The sequence below is a fragment of the Pantherophis guttatus genome, chromosome 3 (genome assembly GCF_059756535.1).
Source record: "Pantherophis guttatus breed Tessera chromosome 3, ASM5975653v1, whole genome shotgun sequence".
NCBI lineage: Eukaryota > Metazoa > Chordata > Lepidosauria > Squamata > Colubridae > Pantherophis > Pantherophis guttatus.
Genome location: NC_142065.1, coordinates 104,708,993 through 104,732,893, shown reverse-complemented (window position 1 = coordinate 104,732,893; position 23,901 = coordinate 104,708,993). Strand labels below are relative to the sequence as shown.

General features: G+C 37.5%; 2 protein-coding genes across 10 annotated transcripts in view; one reads left to right on the top strand and one right to left on the bottom strand.

Annotated features, from left to right (window-relative positions):
* Positions 1 to 23,901, top strand: part of RALGPS2 (Ral GEF with PH domain and SH3 binding motif 2) — an 82,622-nt gene that overhangs the window by 40,058 nt on the left and 18,663 nt on the right. The gene's annotated exons all lie outside the window — the stretch shown is intronic.
* Positions 164 to 22,159, bottom strand: ANGPTL1 (angiopoietin like 1). Of its 2 annotated transcripts, XM_060690136.2 has the most exons (6): positions 21,476 to 22,143; positions 20,371 to 20,485; positions 13,139 to 13,972; positions 8,842 to 9,035; positions 5,314 to 5,584; positions 164 to 3,234 (listed from the first exon to the last, which is right to left on the bottom strand). In XM_060690136.2, the coding sequence occupies exons 3-6, from the start codon at positions 13,959 to 13,961 to the stop codon at positions 3,047 to 3,049; spliced, it is 1,476 nt and encodes a 491-aa protein (XP_060546119.1). In that variant the 5' UTR covers positions 13,962 to 13,972; positions 20,371 to 20,485; positions 21,476 to 22,143; the 3' UTR covers positions 164 to 3,046. The 2 variants fall into 2 exon arrangements, with proteins under 2 accessions (XP_060546119.1, XP_034265611.1); XM_034409720.3 differs by lacking the exon at positions 20,371 to 20,485 and having other exon boundaries at positions 21,476 to 22,159.

The window sequence follows — 23,901 nt, the reverse complement described above, 5'->3', positions numbered from 1 at the left end:
GAATATTTTAAAACTAATAGATGGTATATTCTTTACAACTATCATAAAAACAGTTATTAGTCCAGTCACATAGTGTCTCAGTTTACTTTAATTCTAACTATAATATATTTTTAACACATTATTCAGTCATTAAATACTACTGAAATCAATTTCACAGAACATGTCTAGTACACTGAACTTTATTAAAAATATAAATTAAGCAGTTTGTAACTCCTGAAATAGTTCATTCTTTAATTACACAACTTTGTTTCTTAAATCTTAATTCCAATTTGTAACATAGGATTAATAACATTTGTCTAATGTACAGTAATGTACAGTGTTGTAGCAATGCAGGGGCGGGTTTCAAAACCTGTCGCTACCGGTTTGCTCGTGGGCGCTTGTGCACAATGCTTCTGCGCATTTGGGCGGGTAGGCAGAGCCTCCCACTGCCACCGCTACCAGTTCACCCGATCCAGGGCGAACCAGTAGCAATCCACCACTGTACCAGTGCTACCAATTTTGGATTTGTCTTTAAAAATAATGTGTAGTTTCTGATCCAGAGGAAGTAGGATTTCCATGTCTTAAGAAAATTGTGCTGTAAAATACAGATAGTCCACAATTAACGATGACCACTTGTTTAGTGATTATTCAGAGTTATGATAGCACTGAAAAAATGATGGTTACAACTAGTCCTTTAATGTCTGGCCATCCCAGCACCCTCCTGATAATGGAATTATGATTTAGGGCAGTGATGGCTAACCTTTTTGCTGTTGCATGCCAAAAGTGGGAGGAGCGCAGGGGGGTCACGCGTGCACGTGCCCACACCCATAATTCAATGCACCCCACCCCCTGCACATGCCCACGTGACCCCACCAAGCTCACCCCGCTTTTGGCACACAATGGCATGGTCGGCCCGATAGGCCCATTTTTTGCCCTCCCCAGGCTTCAGAGGCTTTCTTGGAGCCTAAGGAGGGCAAAAACGGCCTTCCCCACCCCCCCGGAAGCCCTCTGGAGGCCGGAAACAGTCTGTTTGCTGACTTCCAGTAGGACCTAGAAAGCCTCCGGAGCCTGGGGAGAGCGAAAAACGGGCCTTCCCTTCCCCAGAGGCCCTCCAGAGGCTGGAAACAGCCTGTTTCCCAACTTCTGGTGGGCCCGGAAGGCCCGAAAATCAGCTGGCTGGTGTGCGCATGCGCACCAGAGCTGAGCTAGGGCAACGCTCGCGTGCCACTGATATGGCTCCGCGTGCCACCTGTGGCACGTGTGCCACAGGTTCGCCATCACGGATTTAGGGGATCCAATTGGCTCTTAACAAAGTTAAGTTGCAGCACCCTGAGGTCATATGATCTTTATATGTGACCTTCCCTGCCTGCTTCCCATAAGCAACATCAACAGGGAAGTTGGCAGAGAAGGTCACTGGTGGGTAAGCCTCACCAGTGCACTGTCTCCCAGCCTCTCTGTACTTGCACCTCAACAGCCATCTGCACACTCTGGCAGACCCTCCCTGGGACTCTCAGCCATCATATGGTGTGTCCCTGCCACTTGTGCCCCTTCTCCCAAGCAGCAGCTGCCACCCCAAGCTCTTCCCCACCCTTGCTGTGGCTTCCTTATCATCTTCCTTATCATCTCTTCCAGCAGCTGCCATCCCAAGCCCCTCCACACTTGCACTATGCCTCCCTTACCACTCGCACACCTCCTTCCATCCAGCAGCAGCCACTTACCTGCCTATCTGCTTGCAAGCTGCCTGGAATTTGCAACCTCAGATCAGCTTCCTGTTCTTTTTTAAGGTTGCTGACACACAGACAAAAACAGAGTACTGTAGAAGCAGGAATATTCACTGCTGTTTAGGCAGATAGTAGCAGACAGGAATGAAATTCAAATGCCCAATAAAGAATGCTTGCCTGAAGGGAGCCAAATACAGTCAAAGAAATAACAGCATAGTCCAGAGATGTTCCAAAAGATCCAGGATGCCAAATTGGGCAGTCAGCCAGTCCAAAGGCCAAGAGTCACAAGCAAGAAGCAGAAACATGATTCAAGAGCTGGATAGCCAAATGGTTGTTTCCAACAAGGACTTGCAAGCTCAGGAACTAATCAAATCTGTCTGTAACCTGCTGACTGCAATTACTCATGCTTTGCCCTTTGTTTCATTAGAAGCCTCATAGAGAAATGTTGCTTTGCTCACTTCTGTATGAGCCTAGATCTGGGACTTGGGAACAGGAGATACCTGTGACACATCAGCCATAATTGAATCTTGGCTTACTGGTTCCTGAGTCGGATGGTTCTGAAGCACAGGCCAGCTGGAACAACATTACCAGATTCATGGTTGGAGTCAGACACTGAATTATGGCTAATAGCACTTCCCACTGACTTTGGTTGTTGTAAGCCAGCAGGAAGTTACAAGGAGCTGCTCGCTTAAGGACTCATGATCCTCACTTAATGATGGCAGGGAACTGCGGGAATTGCCATTTTAAAATATGTAGTCACATGACACCATACTTTATTATTGCATCGTCTAGTGATGGAAATTCCTGAACCACTTGCCATTGTAACTCGAGGACTATCTAGTAACAATTGCCATAATGAAATGATAGTACTTTATTTGATGCAAAATACACTTGCAAAACTAGAGTTTCTCTCCAATTCTTTTGTCTCGTTGTCTATAAGGATCTCTAAAACAGTTTTTTTTTTTAACATTCAGGTCTCTGAAATAAAAACTGAAATAGTTTTAATCATATGAGAATGAATTGATTTAGCTATTTAACACATAAGAAAAATGTTTCATACTTGAGCTTTAAAATGTAGTCATTTTACATCTATTAATTTATCTTCCTGATCTTGAAAAACTGGTAAGTTTAATAGCTGCAGTTAATATTCATATCTGATATGAATACAGAATTATTTTAAATGCAGCCTTCAGTTTTGCTCTGTAATTAAAATGTATATAATTATGGTAACATATATAATATAGTGAGGATTTAAAAAAAATACTTGGTAGAGTTCTCCAAAGATCTTGAAAAATGACATCTGCATCAAACTCAAGGATTATTTTTTAAAAAACATTTTCGTAGTCTTAATCAATAGGTCTAATCATCATCTGAACTGCTTTCAGTGAATATGAACCTCCTCTGTATTCGGCCCAAAAAATCCCATCCTGATGTTTGCTTCTGTAGTGTCCTCCTCTATACCATACTCCATTGAGATTAGAATGAGCACAAGCATTGTACCACCAACCTCCTTTATGAAAGTGGGCACAATTTCCTGCAGATAAAAGCAAAACATTAAGATACATTTCACATCACATCACAAAACATATTCTTTGTAATTTACTTAATATAAAAGCCAGCTTGTTAACAGATTTATCTCCAGTGTTTGGCCATGGACACTATTGTTACTATTTTAGAGAATCATCCAACTGTACTTATAAAATCCTAATTTTAATGAAGACCTGTTGGTTCAGATGAAGTAATTTTTATCTTAATGAGGAAAACAATTACAAAAAACCTTCAAGTAATTCCCTCTTCAAATATTTGTCTCCATCATTCTCATTATAGTATTTAGGCGAAGGCGAATGAGCCATTAAAATGAAAAGAAGTAGCAAGAGAAAAAAAGCAGTTGTGTCAATTAAGTAAAATAACTTAGTGAGGTAGCACAAACAAGAAATGGAATAGAATTTAACAGCTAGTGAATGTGCTGGAATAGAATTCTCCAATGCATTGTATAGGTACTAAGGGATAATGATTCCTATGTTCCATTTATTTTATGGAAGCTTATTGTCATTTTCAAATAAGGAGGAATTTATTATATCTGGTAATTATATTTTGAGAAAAGAAAGGAATGCTCCTAATGAATACATGTGTATTTGTTCTATCAGTCTCTATAAGTTGTTTTGTCCTACTTATAGAGGACAAGTATTAGATAAAAATAGAAAATAATGGAATTATTTTTCCATAATTCTTTAAAAGTAAAGCAAGTTTTATGATCAACTAAATGATCTGTAAAGTATCTTTAGCATTTAGGTAAAATTAAAATCATATAATATATTCTTTGGCTATTAACAGTTGCAAAGTTACTTTTGATTATTGAATTAAACTCAATATTACAAAGCGCAATTCTGTATAAGCATCTGCAATTCTTTATAAGTTCAAAGAATTAAACCAAATCTTCAGGAAAATCAGATCACCACAAAGCTTATTTTCTGTATAGTTTTATATATTGTGTTGAGTATGATATACTTTTACACAGCCAATCAATTTATTACAGCTAGATCAGGGGTGAAATGTTACCGGTTTGCACTGGTTCGGGCGAACCGGTAGTGATAAAAGCTAGTGATAAAAGTAGTAAAAAAAAAGCTACCAGTTCATCCAAACTGGTATTTCCGATGATCAGCTGTGCTGCGCAATTTATATTTGCTAGAAAGCAGGAAATCCTGCTTTCTAGCAAATCCAAATCGTGTGGCATAGCTATTCCCCCCACTCGCTGTTCTACTTACCTTGTTAAGTCTCCTTTTTCCGTGCAAAGTGTGCATTTGGCGTGCACTGTGCTTGCGTGCACACACAGTGTGCATTTGGCATGCACTGCACATGCGTGCATGTGCAGCGTGTGTTTGACATGCACTGCGCATGTGTACACAGCATGTGTTTGGTGCGCACTGTGCATGCACATATGCAGCATGGGTTTGGCACACACCGCACATGCCCGGGCAGCAAACTGGTGGCAATCCGCAGAGGATTTCACCACTGAGTTAGATGCAATAAAATAACCAATGGCAGAACTGTTGCTTACACATACATATAAAACAGAAAAATAGTAAGTAAAATAAGTTCTAAAAAATCAAGGACAGATATAATAATAATAAAATGTTATAAGAAGTTCCAAACTTAATGGTGCAGTGCATTGTACAATTAGTAGCACAAAACGTGGAACCTGAAGACTTGGAAGATAGTTTTTAATCCTTTTCTGAAAGAAATAACATTAAGTAGAAATCACACTCCCTACCCAGAAATTTTTTCGAGATCCAATACTCTGGTTTCTCTACAGATCAAATGAATCTTTTGCCTTTTTCACATAGTCAGAACAGTTACTTTCCCATGAGAAAAAGGCTTTTTCACCCAGTATTTACCTTTAATGTAAATCCTAACTCTAAGCATATGTTTTTTTTATTGCCAAAAGTAGGATACAAGTTACTTGTACATGTCTATGGATCATTCTAATTGAAGATATTTTTATGTTAAACAGAGTACTATTTTGCAAAGTCCTTTATCTTCCCAGTGTTTCATCAAATTATTTCCTCAGCTTAACCAGAATAAGTATGTAGATCTAAACAGTACTAATTCTTACCTGTGTGCATATCTCTGTCTCTGTCCAGTGTTGTAAATTGTTTTCCATTGTGCCATATCATGGAATCACCAGCATTCCCTTGATATGTGCCTAAACGTAGTCGATAATATTCACTCTCTGGCTCCAATCGAAAACTGCTGTATTCTGCATAGACTTTCTTATTACTCCAATCTTCTAATTCAATCAGAAGTCTATAATTATCCTGATTGGAGAGCAAGTAAATATTTTCCAGTCCGAGCCAGTATTCCCCAGCAACGTTTCCAAACCCTTTCTGTAAACAAAGCAGAAAGTTGAATAAATTGCCTTCCATTTCTCATATAGAAGATTTTATTATATAATCAATATATCATGGATATATCTTTGATGCTCTAAAAGTATTAAGGAAAAATCTAATAATTAATTCACCTTTGACCATAAATACTGATTTGGGGAAAGTTCACAGATAGACACATTGATTATCATCTTCTCTCCATCTCTTTGATAGAGAGGGTGTGAAGATAGAGAGGGCGTGAAACATTATGCAAGTGTGAGACTTAAGTGTGGTTTCTAGAATTTTGTTCACCACTGGATTCTGACAACGAAGCAGCGTGCTCCCAATTTACTAACAGATACCTCAAGATCTAAAAGCAAATTAATTAACTTTTATGCATCCACCCAGTAACCACTGATTGTGAGAAATTATAGCCTGTCCATACTGGTTGAGGGAGAATTCTTAGTATTGTTAGAATTAGTAGTAGTAAAAATATTTGTATTATATCAGTCATGGAAAAATGATTTGATTAAAATCATTTTAATAAATTAAAATAGATTAGCAGGTAAATGGGTGGGAAATTATATTAAATAGTAAATATGATTTTTATAATTAAGCATTGGGAAGTCATCATGAATTCACTGTGTTTGATTTATGAATGTAAAATAGTGATAAAATTATTAATTAATGAAGGTGAATTTGAATATGAAAGAGAATCCAGCCAGTATTTTTGCTTTGCACTTCCTTTTTTCTTGCAGCCAATCCATTTTCTAGGAGTATTTCTTAGCATGCTCTGCTCCAGATAAATTGTTTATTTCTTGTAGCATCTTCACAACTTGCCCTTTGTTCTCCCATGTCTAATGTATATATGCTAGCAACATTTTGTACATTACTTTTTGATAGCAAACTACAAAGTCCTTCTTAGAAGAATACTTTTTCCATTCTAGGGAGAAGAGGCTTTTTCACAATGTCATTTAAACAGTTAGTTGTAGACCAGGGGTGTCAAACTCAATTTCATTGAGAGCTGGATCAGCATTGTGGTTGTCCTCCAGGGGCGGGACGAGCTGTGTGGCTAGGGTGGGAGTGGCCTGGGAGTGACCAGTGGGAGCTGAGCGGGGTTGGGGAGGGAATCCAGGGGTCTCCGATGAATGGGGCGGGATGCTCATCCCATGGGATGAGGTGAAGAAAGGCAGGGAGCGGGGCAGCTATAGCGGTATGTCTTCAGCTGCTTTTGGTGTCGCTTGGTTTCTAACCCCACCCCTGCCAGGCTGGTCTGATCTGGTATGGGGGATTGCATTCCACCTTCTCCACTGTGCCATGAACGGGGATTGACCATCCCCCAAACCCCACCACTGTCAAAGTAAATCCTGGCTGCTGTGCTGCAATGGACAGATGAAAAGTGCAGCTTTTGTCTTGAGGAAGAGCAGGGAGAAGAAATAGGGAAAGCGGCCGAGTGAGAAGCGCCCTGCTGGCCAGGCACTAAAGTGCCGCCACTGCCACCGCAGAGAGAGAGGGAGAGCAAGAGAGCGATCTGATCCAACCTCTGTGTTGGGAGAGAGAAAGAGGGAAGAAGTGGCGAAGAACAAAGAAGAACAAAGTGAGGTGGTGGGGGGTAGTGGAGGATGAAGCAAGGCAGGAGGTGCGGAGCCCCACACCGGCTTACCTGAGGGCCTTTTAGCCAGGCCATCCATGCCAAACTGTCACCCCCACCTCACCCAGGGAAGCTACATCCTTTCACTAACCTGCTTTCTAGCTCTGTTCAGCGCTGCCACATGCAGAGCAACAAAAGTAGTCTGTGGAAGTGCGGTAAAAAAATTAGTTCAGAACTTCCAATTTCACACGAGAAAAAAAAAAGAAAAGACCTCATGATGTTGGAAGGTCTGAACTATTTTTTTACTGTAGTCCCACAGACTACTTTTGTGGGCAGCAAACTGGGCCTGTGCACGTGTGCGCCCGCCACCTCCGGTGCACATGCATGCAGGGGTGGCATGGGCTGGGCCGAAGTGATCTGGGCCCACCCATTACAGTTTCTAGGATGGCCGCATGGACCGGATCTGACCTTTAGTTTGACACCCCTGTTGTAGACAAAGAAGAGTTGTAAAATAAAAGCATAATTTGTTAATGATAATTTAAAACTCTCATGCCCAGTTAACAACATAATCCTGTGCATATTTTCCCAGATCGTTCTGTTCAGGATTGTGATCTGAAACAAATCCAATCCTTTATTTATTTGTATGAAATTTACAATAAATAATTCTCCTTAACAGAATCAAGAAGTAAGACACTACTCAAAGAATCACAATATTGATTTTCATAAAATTAGCAGGAAGGAGAAGTAAGAATAGTTTATACAGTAATGATTTGTACATTATATGAAGCGCCACATCTTTGATGCTTTCTATGCAATTGCTAAACTAGGCACAGAAAATTATCCTATGTGGGCATACCTTTAAATAATTCCACATAGATTTTATTTTTCTTTACATATAAGCTAGCTGTCTGGTTCCTGGTGCTTTGCATATATATTGGAATCTCACAAATTGTGGTCATTGATAGGAAAGTTGTAATCCAGCAAATTGAGAGAGTAACAAAATGAAGAAAGTTTATACAGGTAGTCCTCGATTTACAACAGTTCATTTAGTGACTATTCAAAGTTACAACAACACTGAAAAAAGTGATTTATGACCATTTTTCACAGTTACAACCTTTGAAGCAGGGGTGAAATCCAGCAGGTTCTGACAGGTTCTGGAGAACTGGTAGCGGAAATTTTGAGTACTTCGGAGAACTGGCAAATACCACCTCTGGCTGGCCCCAGAGTGGGGTGGGAATAAAGATTTTGCGGTATCCTTCCCCTGCCACGCCCACCAAGCCACACCATGCCCACCAAGCCACGCCCAGAGAACCGGTAGTAAAAAAAATTGGATTTCACCACTGCTTTGAAGCATCCCCATGATCATTTGATCAAAATTCAGATGCTTGGCAACTGGTTCATATTTATGACCTTTGCTGTGTCCCAAGGTCATGTGATCACATTTTGCAACCTTCCGACAAGAAAGTCAATGGGGAAGACAGATTCACTTAACCAGATTACTAATTTATCAACTGCAGTGATTCATTTAACAACTGTGGTAAGAAAGGTTATTAATTGGGGTAAAATACATTTAACAAATGTCTCACTTAACAACAGAAATGCTGTGCTCAATTGTGGTTGTAAGTAAATGACTAACTGTACTAAAGGTGCATTGTAAATTGCCCCCTGGATATTTTTTTATGATTACCTTATAATTGTCCCAGTTTGTGAAGAAGTTCACTGAACCATCTGTTCTTTTTTGAATAACTGTCCAGCCCCCAGGATCAAGGCTGTTCTCACACCATAACTGCACTGGTCCATGACTGTTTTCAGTCTTGATCATATAAATCCCACTGCTGGAATAGCCGGTTTGTTTGGCTTGATGACAGTCTTTGAATGGGCCTTTTGAAAACAATTTAGCATTTTTAAAATATCCATTGTTTTTCACTAGTATACTGATATGTATAAAAGAGACATTAAATACCATTATGTTTTCTTTGGTAACAGACATTGTTTCCTTTTTACATACTGTTCCTTGACAACTTGTATAATTAGCATTTTCAAACTTCTTGAAGATTACTAATATTGACATTATTGCTAATAATATATATATTCATTCATAACAATTTAGAAGTGAAATAACTGTTAATTAAATATAATCTTAAATGTGTTTTAAAAATTAACAATTTATATGCAATATTTCAAGCTTAGTAAATTAATATAATTATATCTGTACTCTATGACTCATTCTATTACATTTATTATTATTAATTATTATTATTTATATTTATTAAGTAATAAAATATATCCAAGATTAAATCATTATTTATTACCTTGGATATCTCAAAATAACTGCTTTACTTTAGGATTTTGCATTTGTTTCAAACAAGAGGGAGTCTGCCCATTTTTTATTTCAAATACAGTATATACTTCTGGATTTACTTATTTCTCAAAACTCATTCTAAGTTTTGTTCTGGACTTTGTGTGGTCAGGCATAGTAAACTTGTCCAATCAAAACAGAAGTTAGTTTTGACAGCATGCACAGATGTGATAGGCTTAAAAATAAACGATACTTTGTGCAGTCATAACTGACAATTTAAGAATCCCTGCTGTAAAGTATATTTTCTTTCTTATGTGAATGAATGAGTTTTAGTTACTGAAAGTTTGATTTCTTGGGAATTGGCATATATGACAGTTGTCAAAAATAGGCAGGTATTGGGGTCCAAAAATGATTGGCATTCTTCTTTTACGTTACTTTTAGGAAATTATTGTATGCAGTACACATCAGTTCTTGTTTGGGAGAATCTAAACTTGAAAACAGTAAAAACATTCTTTTCTTGAGCATGTGGATGGAATGTGGGATGTATATCTTAGAGCACTTAATATTATGACATTAATTATTTAAAGAGATATAACAAATATGATTTTTCAAAATGTGTAGTTTGTTAATGTGTTCAGTTAAAATCATGTATGTATGTATCTATGTATGTATGTATGTATGTATTGGACTTACATAGCGCTCCAATTGTTATAACACTGACAGATACACTTGAAACACCAGCCTTTAATGCTGCACAACTGCGCCTAATATACAAAATGTTTTAAACAAAATAAAATATACAATACAATAGTTGATGGAATACATTGATTTAGATATATAAGAGTAGGGGAGTTATGGAATAAAGAATTGGAATGTCCAGTTCATGAACATTACTTGAAGATAATTCTATTCAGTCTCCTGTACTATGGAAAACCTTCCTTTAGTTTTAAAAAAAAAAGGTAAAGGATAGTTAACTTTTCCCTTTATTTCTAAAATCCAGAGTGCAAGGTTGAAACATTACACAAATGATGTAAGATTTTAAAAATGGGGCATATTCCTGCAACGAGGGGTTGCAGGTTGAGGGGTTTCTAACTTTTTAAAAAAAAGTATTTGGAAGACAAAGTATTAGGGGAACATTTAGAAGAAGAATTTGAAAATTCTTTAGTTTATGATAATGTGGAACAGAATTAAAGAAACAAAGAATCACACCAAAGCAAGACAAAGATTCCTTTGTAGAGAAAATAGAAAACTCAATATAGGAACACAGCATTTGCATAGCATTGTATATATTGGCTTCTAAAGTAAAAAAAAAAAAAAAAAAAAAGACAAATGATTTGATCTACTCCAGAAATTTAAGATTAAATATCAGAGTTGAGATGTATATGCACTATCGATTCCACCTTCCTGTATAGTGCATAAATTCCATTTAAACTATCCCCAACAGAGGATTATCTAGCCTTCTGTCGAACATACCCTATAACCCTGTAAAGGATCTCAATCTGAATTGTAAAATTTTGTTACGACTCTGAAGAGGTTTGTTATGAATTCTGAGTGCTATAAAAAGAATAAACTGTGTTTATTGGGTTTATAATGTTTATATAATCACTCCTGAGCAGCTTTTTAATCACATTATTTTTAAAAACATCCAGCAACAAATTTAATTCTTCCAGCAACAAATTTAATTATATCAAATATCAGGAAGACCCTTCGCTTACTGCTTTATAATTTTATCAGCTTGTCAAGAAACACTTCTACAAAGTTTTAATTAACATCCCTAAGAATGTATGAACTATATAACATACTCTATATACTAACACATAGAGTTACAAAGAGTTAAGAGCAGGGGTGTCAAACTTGCAGCCCGCAGGCCAGATGTGTCATGTGCCGCCCACGCCTGGTTTAGCGAAGGGGAAAAAAGTCACAATACATCACGTTACGATGCTAGTTTGACACTCCTGGTTTAGAGGATGACAAAAAACAGAGAATTTTATTTGTATTGTGCCTCTGATCCATGTCAGTAGATTGCTGATAACTGCTACCCCCTTCATTATCTCCTAGTATATCCTTTCATATCTCTACTCACTCCAAAATCACTTTACTTGTGTTTTCAGACACCACATCTATATTGTGTGCCCTTTTCATTAACATGACTTTTGTATATGATTGGTTAACCAAGTTCTGTATGCTGAAATTCTGTAGGGTTTATGCCCACAGAAGTGGCAGCTATGCCTGAATGATTTATACTGTATTGTGTAGCCTCATTCATTAATATTTACCCAGTAAATATTAATTAATATTTACTGTGTAAATCTAAACACTATGGAGTTAAATGACTACTAGTTGTGTTCCTTTGTTTTTTAGATCTAGCATTTTATTTGGTTCTTTGTTTTCATTTTATTATTCATTTTGCCTTCTAAATTATTCTTTATATCAGCTATTTATTTTGAATAGTTTGTTGTTTATTCTTGTTTGAATTCTTTCGAAGTGGCTAGCTGTGACAAATAAGAGATTCACTCTAGAAGAAAGTAACAGGCAAGAAAAAATAATTTCATTGACAACAAACTTGCAAATAGTGCAATAAAGGACTTAGATAAGATTTAAGCTACTATTTCAGTTTTTTTTTCCATCAAGAACTACTCTATTTGTGGCTTTAATATTTAAAATAAATTTAGTTTTTGTTACTGTAGGAAAACAAATAGATTGAAAGCATAATATGGTTTTGAGGATAGAAGTTGAAACAATTTATGTCCAGGATGTGAGGGGTCTGTAGATATTTTTACAGCCGTCTTTTTGACTCGTGCAGTATTCAGGTCCTCAATGGAAGGCAGGTTGGTAGCAATTGTTTTTTCTGCAGTTCTAATTGTCTGTTGAAGTCTGTGTCTGTCTTGTTTGGTTGCAGAGCCAAATCAGACAGTTATAGAGGTGCAGATGACAGACTCAATAATTCCTCTGTAGAACTGAATCAGCAGCTCCTTGGGCAGTTAATAACCACATAAAGCTAAAATCTACTTTAACTTACTTCATAAAGTAAAATCTACTTTGACTTTCTAGAAGGCTAAGGGTTTGATTTGTATAAGACTAATAGCTGTTACCATTACATCTTTTAGCTTTATAGTTATTGTCCTTACAGGTATTAGATATATGTTTTATGTTGTAATTGTTTTCACAGTTTCTATATTATTACTTTATGTCAGCCTGATACCAAAATAAAGATTCAATTGTTATAAAAACTTATAGCCACAAGAGGGCATTCCCTGCACACATAAATATATCAAACACAACCCTTCTATTTTTGTGGAAATGCTTAAATACTAGACTGGGATAGGGCTGTTCTGATAAAAATCCAGAGAACCGTTAGATGACAGTAAAATGATATATATAAACTTGCTGCCATCTATTGATCGTCAGATCTTTACAGCCCAGATCTACTAATAATATTGCCTAAGAGCAGCAAAAAAGTAACTGCTTGAAATTGCTAGACAAGTTTAAGGAAATAAAGGAGACGAGAGCCTTCCTTAGTCTCCCTTAACATTATAAAAAAATGTTAGATTCATTGCTCAGAATGCTACTTATATAGTTTTCATATAGATGGTGCTTTTAAAAGTTTTGATATATTAGGTAAAAATCACAAAGGTTTTACACATGTATTTGTTAGAAATGTTCAAATTAAAAAGAAAAGGCTTACCTTCATTTATTAAAGTTAATGGTGGAATCTTGAAAGGACTTTTTGTAGGAGAAGTAACTGGATCAGGGGGTGGCCTTACATCTCTCTCTCTAGGATAACCTGGATCTCTCTGAATTTCATTACTTCCAAGCAGTGTAGGGTTGTAATGTGGATTATTAGGAATGTGATGAGGCACCACTGGAACTAGTGGCGGTGAACCATGTGCATCTTGCCGTGAGAATATTCGCAGACATTGTTCTTCCAGAAGTGTGATTATGACTGATTGATTATTTACAAGGTCAGTTAGCGCTGCGTATTTTATTTCAAGCTCTCTGTACCTTGATGCCATCTTCAACATTTCAGTTGTAACATTGAGGATTTTGTTTTCCAGCTGGGAAAGCTCCAGTGAATTGTCTCGTTTGCGAATTATCTCATGCAAGAGCTGCATATACAGCTGAGTAACACGTGAATTCATGTTACGACTCTCTTTTCTCAGCAATTTTACTTCATTTACTATATTTCCATCCACATCCACCACTAATTGCAAGAGATCAATCTCTCGCTTTTGCTTGAATAATACTTCTTTCAAATTCTCAATATCCATTCTAGTAATTTCATCTTTTTTGTTTCCTGGACTTGGGCCTTTAGTGTTGACACAAATTGGTCCAGTTATTTTTTGTTCTGGAACAATAAATGTGTAGCCACACTTTTTCCCTTCCTCACCCTGTTCTGTAGAACGTGGATTTCGTTTAGGAAAGGATTTTTTAAGCGTAGTCTCTACTGTATAATATCCATTTGATAATAGCATTATTAAGAAACTCCAAATCCATGGGACTGTCTTCATTTTCAATTGAACTAAATGGAGAAAAATACATGTTATTTATCAAATATAGAAACTGCCCATCTTCCTTGCAGAGGGACTCTTGAGTGGTATAGAAATAAAATACTAATTAAAATTCAGCATTAAAAAGTTAAATGGCAAAGGGAAGACCTTCAGGGTGCTAATTAGCCCCACAGCTGCATAGTCCTTTGTGAGCCCCATGCAAGACAGCAGGGTCAGGTCTTTAGATATTTCCGAAAGGCCTGGACAGTGGGAGCCTGTCCCTCCTCTCAGAGGAGAATGTTCCAAAGGGCGGGGGCAATAGCAAAAAAAATGCTGAATCCAGGACCTTGCCAGTCACAGTCATAGTTTTTTAACTGACAAGGTCTGGGACACGCCTTCCCTACCTGTCCAGATAGGATGGGCTGATATAATGGGGCAATTTTAGGTATTGCCAAGACTGCATCAGTATAAAAATAAGCCATGTCAAAAATTATAGAAAGATTGTTTGTCAGTCCTTCAGGCTTTAATTCTCTCCTATTCGCTATACTATTATAATTAGCAGAAGTATGGAAAGCAGAAACATTTAATATCTTAGTATTAGAAATCAATTAAAGTCACAACAGTTGGATAAGTTGAATACTATAGGATGGTATCAGGATATAATGCATACAATTACTAATATTGGATAACATAACTAGCAACTCTGTATTGATTTATCATCTTACATTTTGCAATACTCATCTTGAATGACAAAATGTAACCTTGTAAAAAATAAGTTTAGTTTCCATATTAAAGACCAAGCATGAATATTTTCAGGTTATAAATAAGCTCCCTCCTGCATCCATTCTCCTACTTGTGTCTCATTAGCATGAGGTAATCCTATATTACAGTATGAAAACTCTGAGTGACATGAACAAACACAATAGGTAATTCAGTGGGAAAACGTTTCACTAACTCCTGTCTAATTTGATACAGGAACTTTACTACTGCTGTGTATAATAGGATATTACCATATAAAATGGTTACTGTACTACAGGCTGTATATTTGAAGAGTTTAGGAATATGGAGATGGACAGGTATTTGCATAGTAACTTTTTTGAAATTATTTTCATTTAAATAGCTATTTGAATTCAAAGAATTGATCTTTTATATGTATTTAAAGGGCAGTGCATTTAAAAAAATGAATGCCAAAATATTTTGTAAAAATTGTGTTATATTTATACCATTGTTAAAATTATTAACCTCAGATATTGCAATTATGGTAGATTAGATTCTGTCATGTAGTCTATAAATTATTCTACATCTTAATTATTCAAGTTATTTTTATCTGGCAATGATTGTGGGGTTTTTTACTGTAAAAATAGTTTCAAACAGTATTAAATATTATTTTGCCTACTTCAGATGAACATTTCAAATGGTAACTTCACTGCAAATAGACTATGTTCTTGTTAGTTTTTTTTTCTGTATACAAAAAGTAATGCCAAATGAAAATTGCTTGTTTGCATTTAAATTTACACAAGATATAATTTAGCTCCCTTTTAAGATATAGTGGAGATTTGCTTTCCAGTGAAAGTGCTGTTCTTTGAAATAGTCTTCAAACAACATTAAGTGAAATGTTCCATCTCTATCAGCATAAGTAAAATTCTTCCTAGTATTCAGTTGTATTTTAACTGTTTACCCAGTGTAAAGATATACTCATCACCCTACCCCTAGCATTATCCTATACTGATGCATAAAACTAGTATTTTAGCAAGGAAAAAAACGATTTTGCAATAATTAATTCCTTTCTCTCTTACATCATTTCATCCTTCCTTTTTGCTATAGATAGTGTTGGTCTTTTTTTTCAGTGCCAAAGGTCTCACCTATTACTCTTACATTGTAGTGATATTATCAGTAACGCTAACCACAGCAAAGAAAATGTGTGAAAGGCAGGTATCTATATTCAGTTCACTGGAGTCATACTGCAACTAAATTGCATCAAACTCTATTTCATTGTGGGCCAGATCAGCATTGTGGTTGTCCTCTGGGGGGGAGGGGCATGGGTGGGGTGGGCGTGGCCAACTGTGGGTGGCCTTGAGGCATGGCCAGCTTGACATCGCTCGTGTGGGTGGTGCCTGTGGGGACCAGGTGGGTTTGGGGAGGGAATCCAGGGGTCTCCGGTGGGGGCAGCTACAGCCGGTGTGCCTTCAGCTGCTTTTGGCGCCACTCGGTTTCCCACCCCACTCTCGCCAAGCTGGTCTGGTCTGGTGGGGGGGGGATTGCCTTCAGCGGTGGGGCTTGGGAGATGTTCAACCTCTGTTCACGGTGTAGTGGAGAAGGCTGAAGGCAATCTCCCCCCACCAGACCAGTTTGGCGGGGGTGGGATAGGAAACTGAGCGGCGCCAAAAGCAGATGTTTGAACAAATTGTTCTCAGCAGCCTGCACTGCTTCGTCCTCCACCCCCCATCTTGCTTCATTCATTGCCACTTCTCCTTGCTCACCGCTGCAATGGAGCAAGAGGGTGAGCGACGCACATGGGTCCTGGACGGGGCTGCTGGAGCTTCTGCAAGACAAGGCAGGATATTCATGGCCTGGCTGCATGGTGCACCTTGCTTCGTCCTCCACCCCCCACCAGCTTGCTTTGTGGCCACTGCACCAGTGCGTTGCTCAGCCTCCTGCTCTGTTACAGCGGCGAGCAAGGAGAAGTAGTGGCAAAGAATGAAGCGAGGCGGTAAGGGGGTGGAGGATGAAGCAAGGCAGGGAGTGCAGAGCTGCCCCACTTGCCCCACACCGGCTTACTTGAGGGCCCTTCAGCCAGGCCACCCATGCCAAACCGTCACACATACCCCAGGGCAGCTACATCTCTTCACTAACCTGCTTTCCAGTTCCATTCGCCGCCACTGTGTTCAGGGCAACAAAAGTAGTCTGTGGGACTATGGTAAAAAAAATAGTTCAAACCTTCCAGCTTTGCAAATCTGAATTATTATTTTTTTTACCATAGTCCCACAGACTACTTTTGTTGCCCTGCATGCGGCAGCAGAGAACTGGGCCTGTGCACCCACCACTTGTGTGCATGCACACCAGAATGGTGTGGGCCGGGCAAAAGTCCCTTACAGTTTCTAGGATGGTCGCATGGGCCAGATCCGACCTCATCGCAGGCTGGATCTGGCCCGCAGGCCTTGAGTTTGACACCCTTTTCCTAGGAGATCCAGAGCCCACTGGCACATAGAAAGTTACCCTGGGTTACGAGGTGTCAGCTAGCTAGGCCCACCAACACAGAGACCTTTTCCCCGCCCCAATATACTTGTCTACTTGCCTTACACACAACTTGCTCTATCCTGCATGTGGGCCCCATTCTCATTATGGTTCAGAAGTCTCATTATTCAAATTGTATGGAGAAGGGTCTTCCTAACCATTGTGAGAGTGATGGTATTTGTTAGCATTTTCTCCTCCACTTTGGAAATACTGAATGTAAGGGCCTTTCTGAATGCTGATTTTGGTAGTGTTTTTGAGCTCCAGATTTGTACAGATGGAAGGGGAAATCCCTCAGCATAGTGTGAGAATGGGCCTCAAATCTTCCACCCCTGTTTGCAACTTTCTCTGTTAGCTTCCCTATTGACTTTCTGGGAAAACCAGCAGAGAAGATTGCAAATGGCAGTCATATAATCACAGGGTATTTGGCAATCAGTCATAAATACAAACAGATTGCCAGGTACCCAAAATGCACCACCCTGGGGGGAGGACAGTGTGTTGTTTTATGCCTATTCCATGGCTGTCATGGCTATGGTCATTAAACTACCAAGGACTATCTGTTTTGCAGTTAGCACTTCTGCAATTAGTTTTGCTGGGTGGGGAGCGTTAATACCTTGGAATATAACTCACCTACCCTGGAGCATTGAATTCATTTAAATTTGATAATTCTCTGTGACTGTCCTAGACTGCTGCTTTCTCCTTCCATTATTGTGAACCATGATAATAGCCCACTAATGTCAATAAATGTACCCTTGTCTTTAGTATCCATTAAGACTCTGCTCACCTAAGCTTTGTGTATTTCTCTTTCTAGCAGACTTTGGCAGAATGATTTGTGCCATAGATTCATTATTTAGAAATTACGGTATTACAGTGTAATGCACTTCATGTAAAAATAGAAATTTTATTCATATCAAATAATAGTGCAGCTTCCTGGAACCAGGTACGAGATTATGCAACTGAAACAACTGCACTGACTAATTCAAATCCTATGGCTGTAATTTGTTGTTCGTTGGCTTTTATTTTTTAAAAAGCCATTTGTTTCAGAAACAATTATTTCAGGTTCATGTGAAACCTCATTTCATGTGAGCCATTTTGTCATAAAATGATTTTTGAACTTACTTCCCAGAGTTAACTGGTCTATCTCCTCCTTATTGTAATTATTAATTCTGCTTAGAAGAGCCTGGTTTAAACATCTGGGCTGCATTTTTGGGAGAGGGGAATAAATGGCTAAATAAGAAACATATATTATTACAGCTGAATATTATTTGTGAGTGACAGTTTAGTTTTGCGTGGAACAATGTACTAAAAGCAATAAAATTACATTTTTCTACAAATGCAGAGGAAATGTTCATATTGAATAGTCTGCTTTTCCAAATATTTAATTCATATGCATAACATGCAAACATGTTCTTCTGTACATTAAAAAGGTCAGCTACTAAAAGCAGTGAGTTAATGTGTATAGTCTGTCTTAGCTTTCATGTTTTGTATGATTAAAATAATTGGATATGGAAAGGAGTGATACCTATTTCTAACTGTTTGCAAGAGAATCTTAACATAATGTTCCACATTATTGGTAATCTGTTTGTTTCTATATCTTACTGGAGTCCACTGTGTGTTCCTTATTTTCTAAAGTGGTAGCAAAGTGAAATCTTTGAAATGATTGTAGTTTGTTAGTTACTCTATAGATGTGAATGAAGATTAGTAATCAATAATTGGTAAAAAAAAAAAACAAATAATCATTTAAGAATGGGCTTTTTAAAAAGTTTCCTATATTAGTTTGAGTATTTTTCTCTGAGAAATTAAAAATTGAATCTACCTCTGAGCATGAAACAATTTAAACTCATTTCCAGCTTCCAGACAAGTTATACAAAATAATGTATGCTTATAGTTTGTTTTTAGATAAGAAATATTTTGAAGATTGAATTCATTTCTGAGATTCAGCTACCATAGATGCCACAGATTTAAGCTGTGCTCTCATTGGTACCCAGAAGAATGTTTGTTCATGTGATCTTTTAATTAGCATAAATCAGCATTGGCTTCAACCCATATCTCTCTGCAAGTAGAAGCTATCAGACCAGTGCTTTTTTGTTGGCCATAGTACCTGTATGTGGGACAAGTTTTTCCCAAGAAAGGTATTGTGCTCTCTTTTTTCACATGGCCTTAAACATAAAGTGATTTTGCCCTCCATAAGCAAAGTCTTTCTTAAACATTCCATCTTGAGAGAAATTGCAAATTTTCTCAATTTGTGAATAAAAATTTCCAGAATTATTTAAAAAAAATATTTTTAATCTACTGCTTGTAGATATTTTGATATTCTTTGTGTTTGAGGAAATTTATGTGTAATAGTTTCTCAAGTTTCCATCCTTTATGTCCTGAGATAATTAAAACACAATGTAAAAACAAAGCAAAACAAGCAATTGCTTATGCGTACATGTATTACTTTCTTAATTTAGTAACATAAACAGATGCTTTGCTATTTTCAGTACCTCTTTGATTAGAATACCATAAATATTTTGTATCTTTAATTACTTTATTGGATTGATTTTATTTTTCCATTTTTTTAAAAATGCCATTCATTGCTAATATTGAGTTAGTAATACGCAACAACCCAATCTTATTAAAATAGTTGGCAAAAAGGTATTTGTTCAAAATGTATTAATATAGTACAATTGTTCTGTTTAAATTGATCCTAAGAAAAATAGATTGGTGAGATAATGAAAAAAATATGAGAGACATATTAATATATTTCAACTTCAGCACAAAAAGTATGTGTTATTTGATTTTCTTTGGAAATACAAGAACCTTAGGTGTGGATAAGATGTTAAACGAAAGGATGAACAACACTCAATTTGATTTCATATGTACATTTCTCATTATTTTTATATAGCATTAAAATGATGCATCTCTTGATTGTCTTGAAAACAATCACATATAATACGGAACTGAATAAATTGTAGATTGAAAATGTGTACTGTAACTACAGAATTTCTATGAACTGATAGTAGTACTCAGATTTATTTATAAAAATGTCATTTTTAAAAAATTACATAATTAGCAAAATAAAAAAAAACTTTTATATTGTACAGAAGAACAATCTAATACTGTATTTTAGTTAGTTAAAAACTGATAAAATTAAAGTTCTGAAATTATTTTTGATACATTCATTGTTAAAATGAAATACTATTGCCTTAGTTCTTACCTAGAATGGTATATATAATACATGAATATCAGTGATTCTACACCAGATGCTTCAAATGATGTCCTCTGGATATTTTGCCACCTTCCAATTTGGTTGTTTTCTATGTTGGCTGGGTCTGACAAAAGATGTAGTTTAAAAAATCCAGAGCGCACCAGGTTGCAAAAGAGTGCCATAGATTCCAGCAACTTAGATTCCACAGCTAAGTGTTCTAATAAGATCCTGAACTTTGTTGCTTTTTGCTTAACAAACTTTTTAAATTAGAACTTGAGAATAACTGTTCAGTGCATATATTAGTCTAATATAACATGGTACTCTCTGAAAGAGCAAAAAATGCTTTTAGAACTGAACATGTATAAGCAATATACCTCAGTGTAACATAGAAGGTAATGGTTTTGTGCCAAAGAAAACTTCAGTATTTGTATTGTTCTTTATTAGGTACAATAAAAATTATTGTATTCAACAATCATGGGCTCTAACTTTGAGCCAAGATAATTAGTACATTATATTGGGTTAACTTTCTTTTGCAAGCTAACTTAGCAATTTTTGAGTTCCTATAGCAGCAAAGAGATAACTGAATCTTAAAATTATCTAAATCTACCATGTATGGTGGATACATGTTTATTCCAAGTACAAATGGAATGATTTTTTGATCAAAAATTTGGGGCTCAATATTAGTACATGAATAGAACAAAATTAAATGAAGATTTAAATTACAGATTTTCATGCTAATAATAGATATGCCTGAAATAGTCTGAGAGTTGCTGACTTGCTAGTTTTTTCTTTATTAAGAAAAAGTTTTAAACATTAAACAAAAACAAAAACATTAAAAACAATTTCACCATGGAAGCTTTATTACAGTGGGTTCTTTTCCCCCTAATTATGCTCGGGGAAAGAATGTGTAAAAGAAGATCCTCTCCCCACACCTTCTTCCCTCAGCATGCAACTAATAGTATTTTGATGACTTTCTATAATAGAGTATCATAAAAATCAATGGAGTACAATAAATTCTAAACTATGTGTATATAGTGACAGCAATCTCATCCTTATCCAATATGGGGGGAAAATGCATGCATATTGACAGCAAAGAAAATGTATAGATACTAACCTTCTGATGTCTCTTTTCTGAAAGAGGGTAAAACTTCAGAGGCTTTTTCTGTATATTTCCTCCTCCTGGTGCCAATACAGTTGGCTAGCACAGTTCTATGTTATTTTGTTTATATCCAAATACATATCCCTCACTTTTAGCTTAAAGAAAGACTTATCTAAATAATTTCCTTCTGCAACAGAAAATATGGTTTTCTAACTCCTTCATTTCATTCTGAACTGAACTGCACTAACCAGCAACAGCTGAACTTGCTTCCATATACAGCACAGCACAGCACAGCACAGCACACTTGGGTGTGTTTCTTAAACAAATGCATGCCTAGACGTAGAAACTGCCAGCCCATGTATGAGGTAATTGAAGAAAGGGAGGGGGGAAGAAAGAGAGAGGGAGACCAAAGGACTTCCTATCCAAGGCCTTTGGAGTAGAATTGAAATTAGGAGAGGATAAAGAGTTGGAATCACAGTATGAACAAGGAGATACTGTTTACTAGTTGAATGGAAAGCAAACAGCAGATGAGGAAACTATAAAGAGTTTAGGCGCTGTACTGTAATTGCAAAGCATTGTTACTTGGTTGCTCAAAGTTGCCTTTAGCTGTTACCATAGTGAGCTTACTTTAGAGGAGAGATTCTTTCAGACTGATATATCCACTTTTCTGTTTCCGCGAAGGAAAGGAACAGAAGATTTGTGGATTTATGTATGTTCAATTATTATTCTGAAGAATGCAAACCAGAATGTCCTATTGAATTCTTTTTTAAGTTTATTTAATGAGAAGCAGTTGTTATAGCAATAATGTTTAAAAAAACATTGACAAAATAAGACATTAAAGTTATTAACTCTTAAGTTACATAGCATATTAAAGAAAAGACTTTGTGATTGGTCCAAGAAAAAAACAATCAAATCACTTTTTTATGTAGGTGAATAATGTATTGATTTCTAACTGTTTATTAAATATTTATTTAGTCAAAAACCCAGATGTTTTTAATAGTAGAATGAGAAATGGTCATTTTATTTTATTATTCCCATCTCAGTTCAATAACACCAGTTACCAACAATCAGGCAAACACAAATACTAGCCAGTGTTTTCCTGATTACATATTCTGTTGTCACTCAGTGGCCATTTAGAAGCCAATAGATTATTTAGGATTTAATTAGCTCAAACCAGGCTGAAATGCAAAAGAGAGGTGGGGGTGTTTATTGAATAAATACTAAGAGAGTTACAGAGAAAGAACGGCACCAACCCATTTCTCTTAGACTGACCAGAAATTCCAGGAATGACAGTAAACAGACCCACTAAAATTGCCCATTTCATGACACTTTTTATTCTTAGGATTTTAGATCAACTTGATGTTTGGTGACTGGGCTTTTGTCTCATTTTTATACTTTTCTTAAGGGACAGAGAGCATAAATAATATCTAATTATTTCTTACTTACAACTTCAAACAATTTAATGCTCTGCCAGTTAGCTTTTTGTCTCGAGCAGACAACACCTAGAATTGATCTGGTAGCATATCTTATCAACAATGTGGGAACACAACTAGTTAAACCTTTGCTAAAAATATTTTTAAGAGAACCACTTATTTCTATTTCATTTTTTCCTTGTCAATCTTGCATGATGCTATTACAAATATAAAGTTTATATAATTGAATACAAAGAACAAATGATAATCATTTATGGAGATGTACATCAGCTGTACATCTCCACCCCAGGCCACCACAACGATGCCCTTGAAGTGATGTCCCAGTGCCTGGAGGCCGTGCGGGCCTGGATGGGGAGAAACAGGCTCCAACTCAACCCTTCCAAGACCGAGTGGCTGTGGCTTCCGGCGTCCCGATATAGCCAGCTGGTGCCATCGCTGGCTATTGGGGGCGAATCGCTGGCCCCCACGGAGAGGGCTCGCAACTTAGGCGTCCTCCTGGATCCACGGCTGTCTTTAGAAGAGCACATGACGGCCGTGGCCAGGGGGGCCTTTTATCAGGTTCGCCTGATACGCCAGTTGCGCCCCTTTCTGGATCGGGACTCCCTGCGCACGGTCACTCAAGCACTCGTCACTTCCCGCCTGGACTACTGCAATGCTCTCTACATGGGGCTCCCCTTGGGGTGCACCCGGAAGCTACAGTTAGTCCAGAATGCGGCCGCGTGGGGGATTATGGGAGCGACGGGGCACTCACATATGACACCTCTCCTGCGCGAGCTGCACTGGCTTCCTGTGGTCTTCCGGGTGCGCTTCAAGGTGTTGGTGACCACCTTTAAAGCGCTCCATGGCTTAGGGCCGGGTTATCTGCGAGACCGCCTTCTGCCGCCAATAGCCTCCCACTGACGGGTTCGCTCGCACAGAGAGGGCCTCCTCAGGGTGCCGTCGGCCAGACAGTGTCGGCTGGCGACCCCCAGGGGGAGAGCCTTCTCTGTGGCAGCACCCGCCCTCTGG

Excerpts from the sequence above, each read along its gene's own strand:
- ANGPTL1 (XM_034409720.3), bottom strand. The coding sequence starts at position 13,961 with ATGAAGACAGTCCCATGGATTTGGAGTTTCTTAATAATGCTATTATCA. Across the intron at positions 9,036-13,138 it reads ATTAACTTTAATAAATGAAG|GCCCATTCAAAGACTGTCAT; the intron begins GTAAGCCTTTTC and ends TGTTTTCAAAAG. Across the intron at positions 3,235-5,313 it reads AGACAGAGATATGCACACAG|GAAATTGTGCCCACTTTCAT; the intron begins GTAAGAATTAGT and ends TTTTATCTGCAG.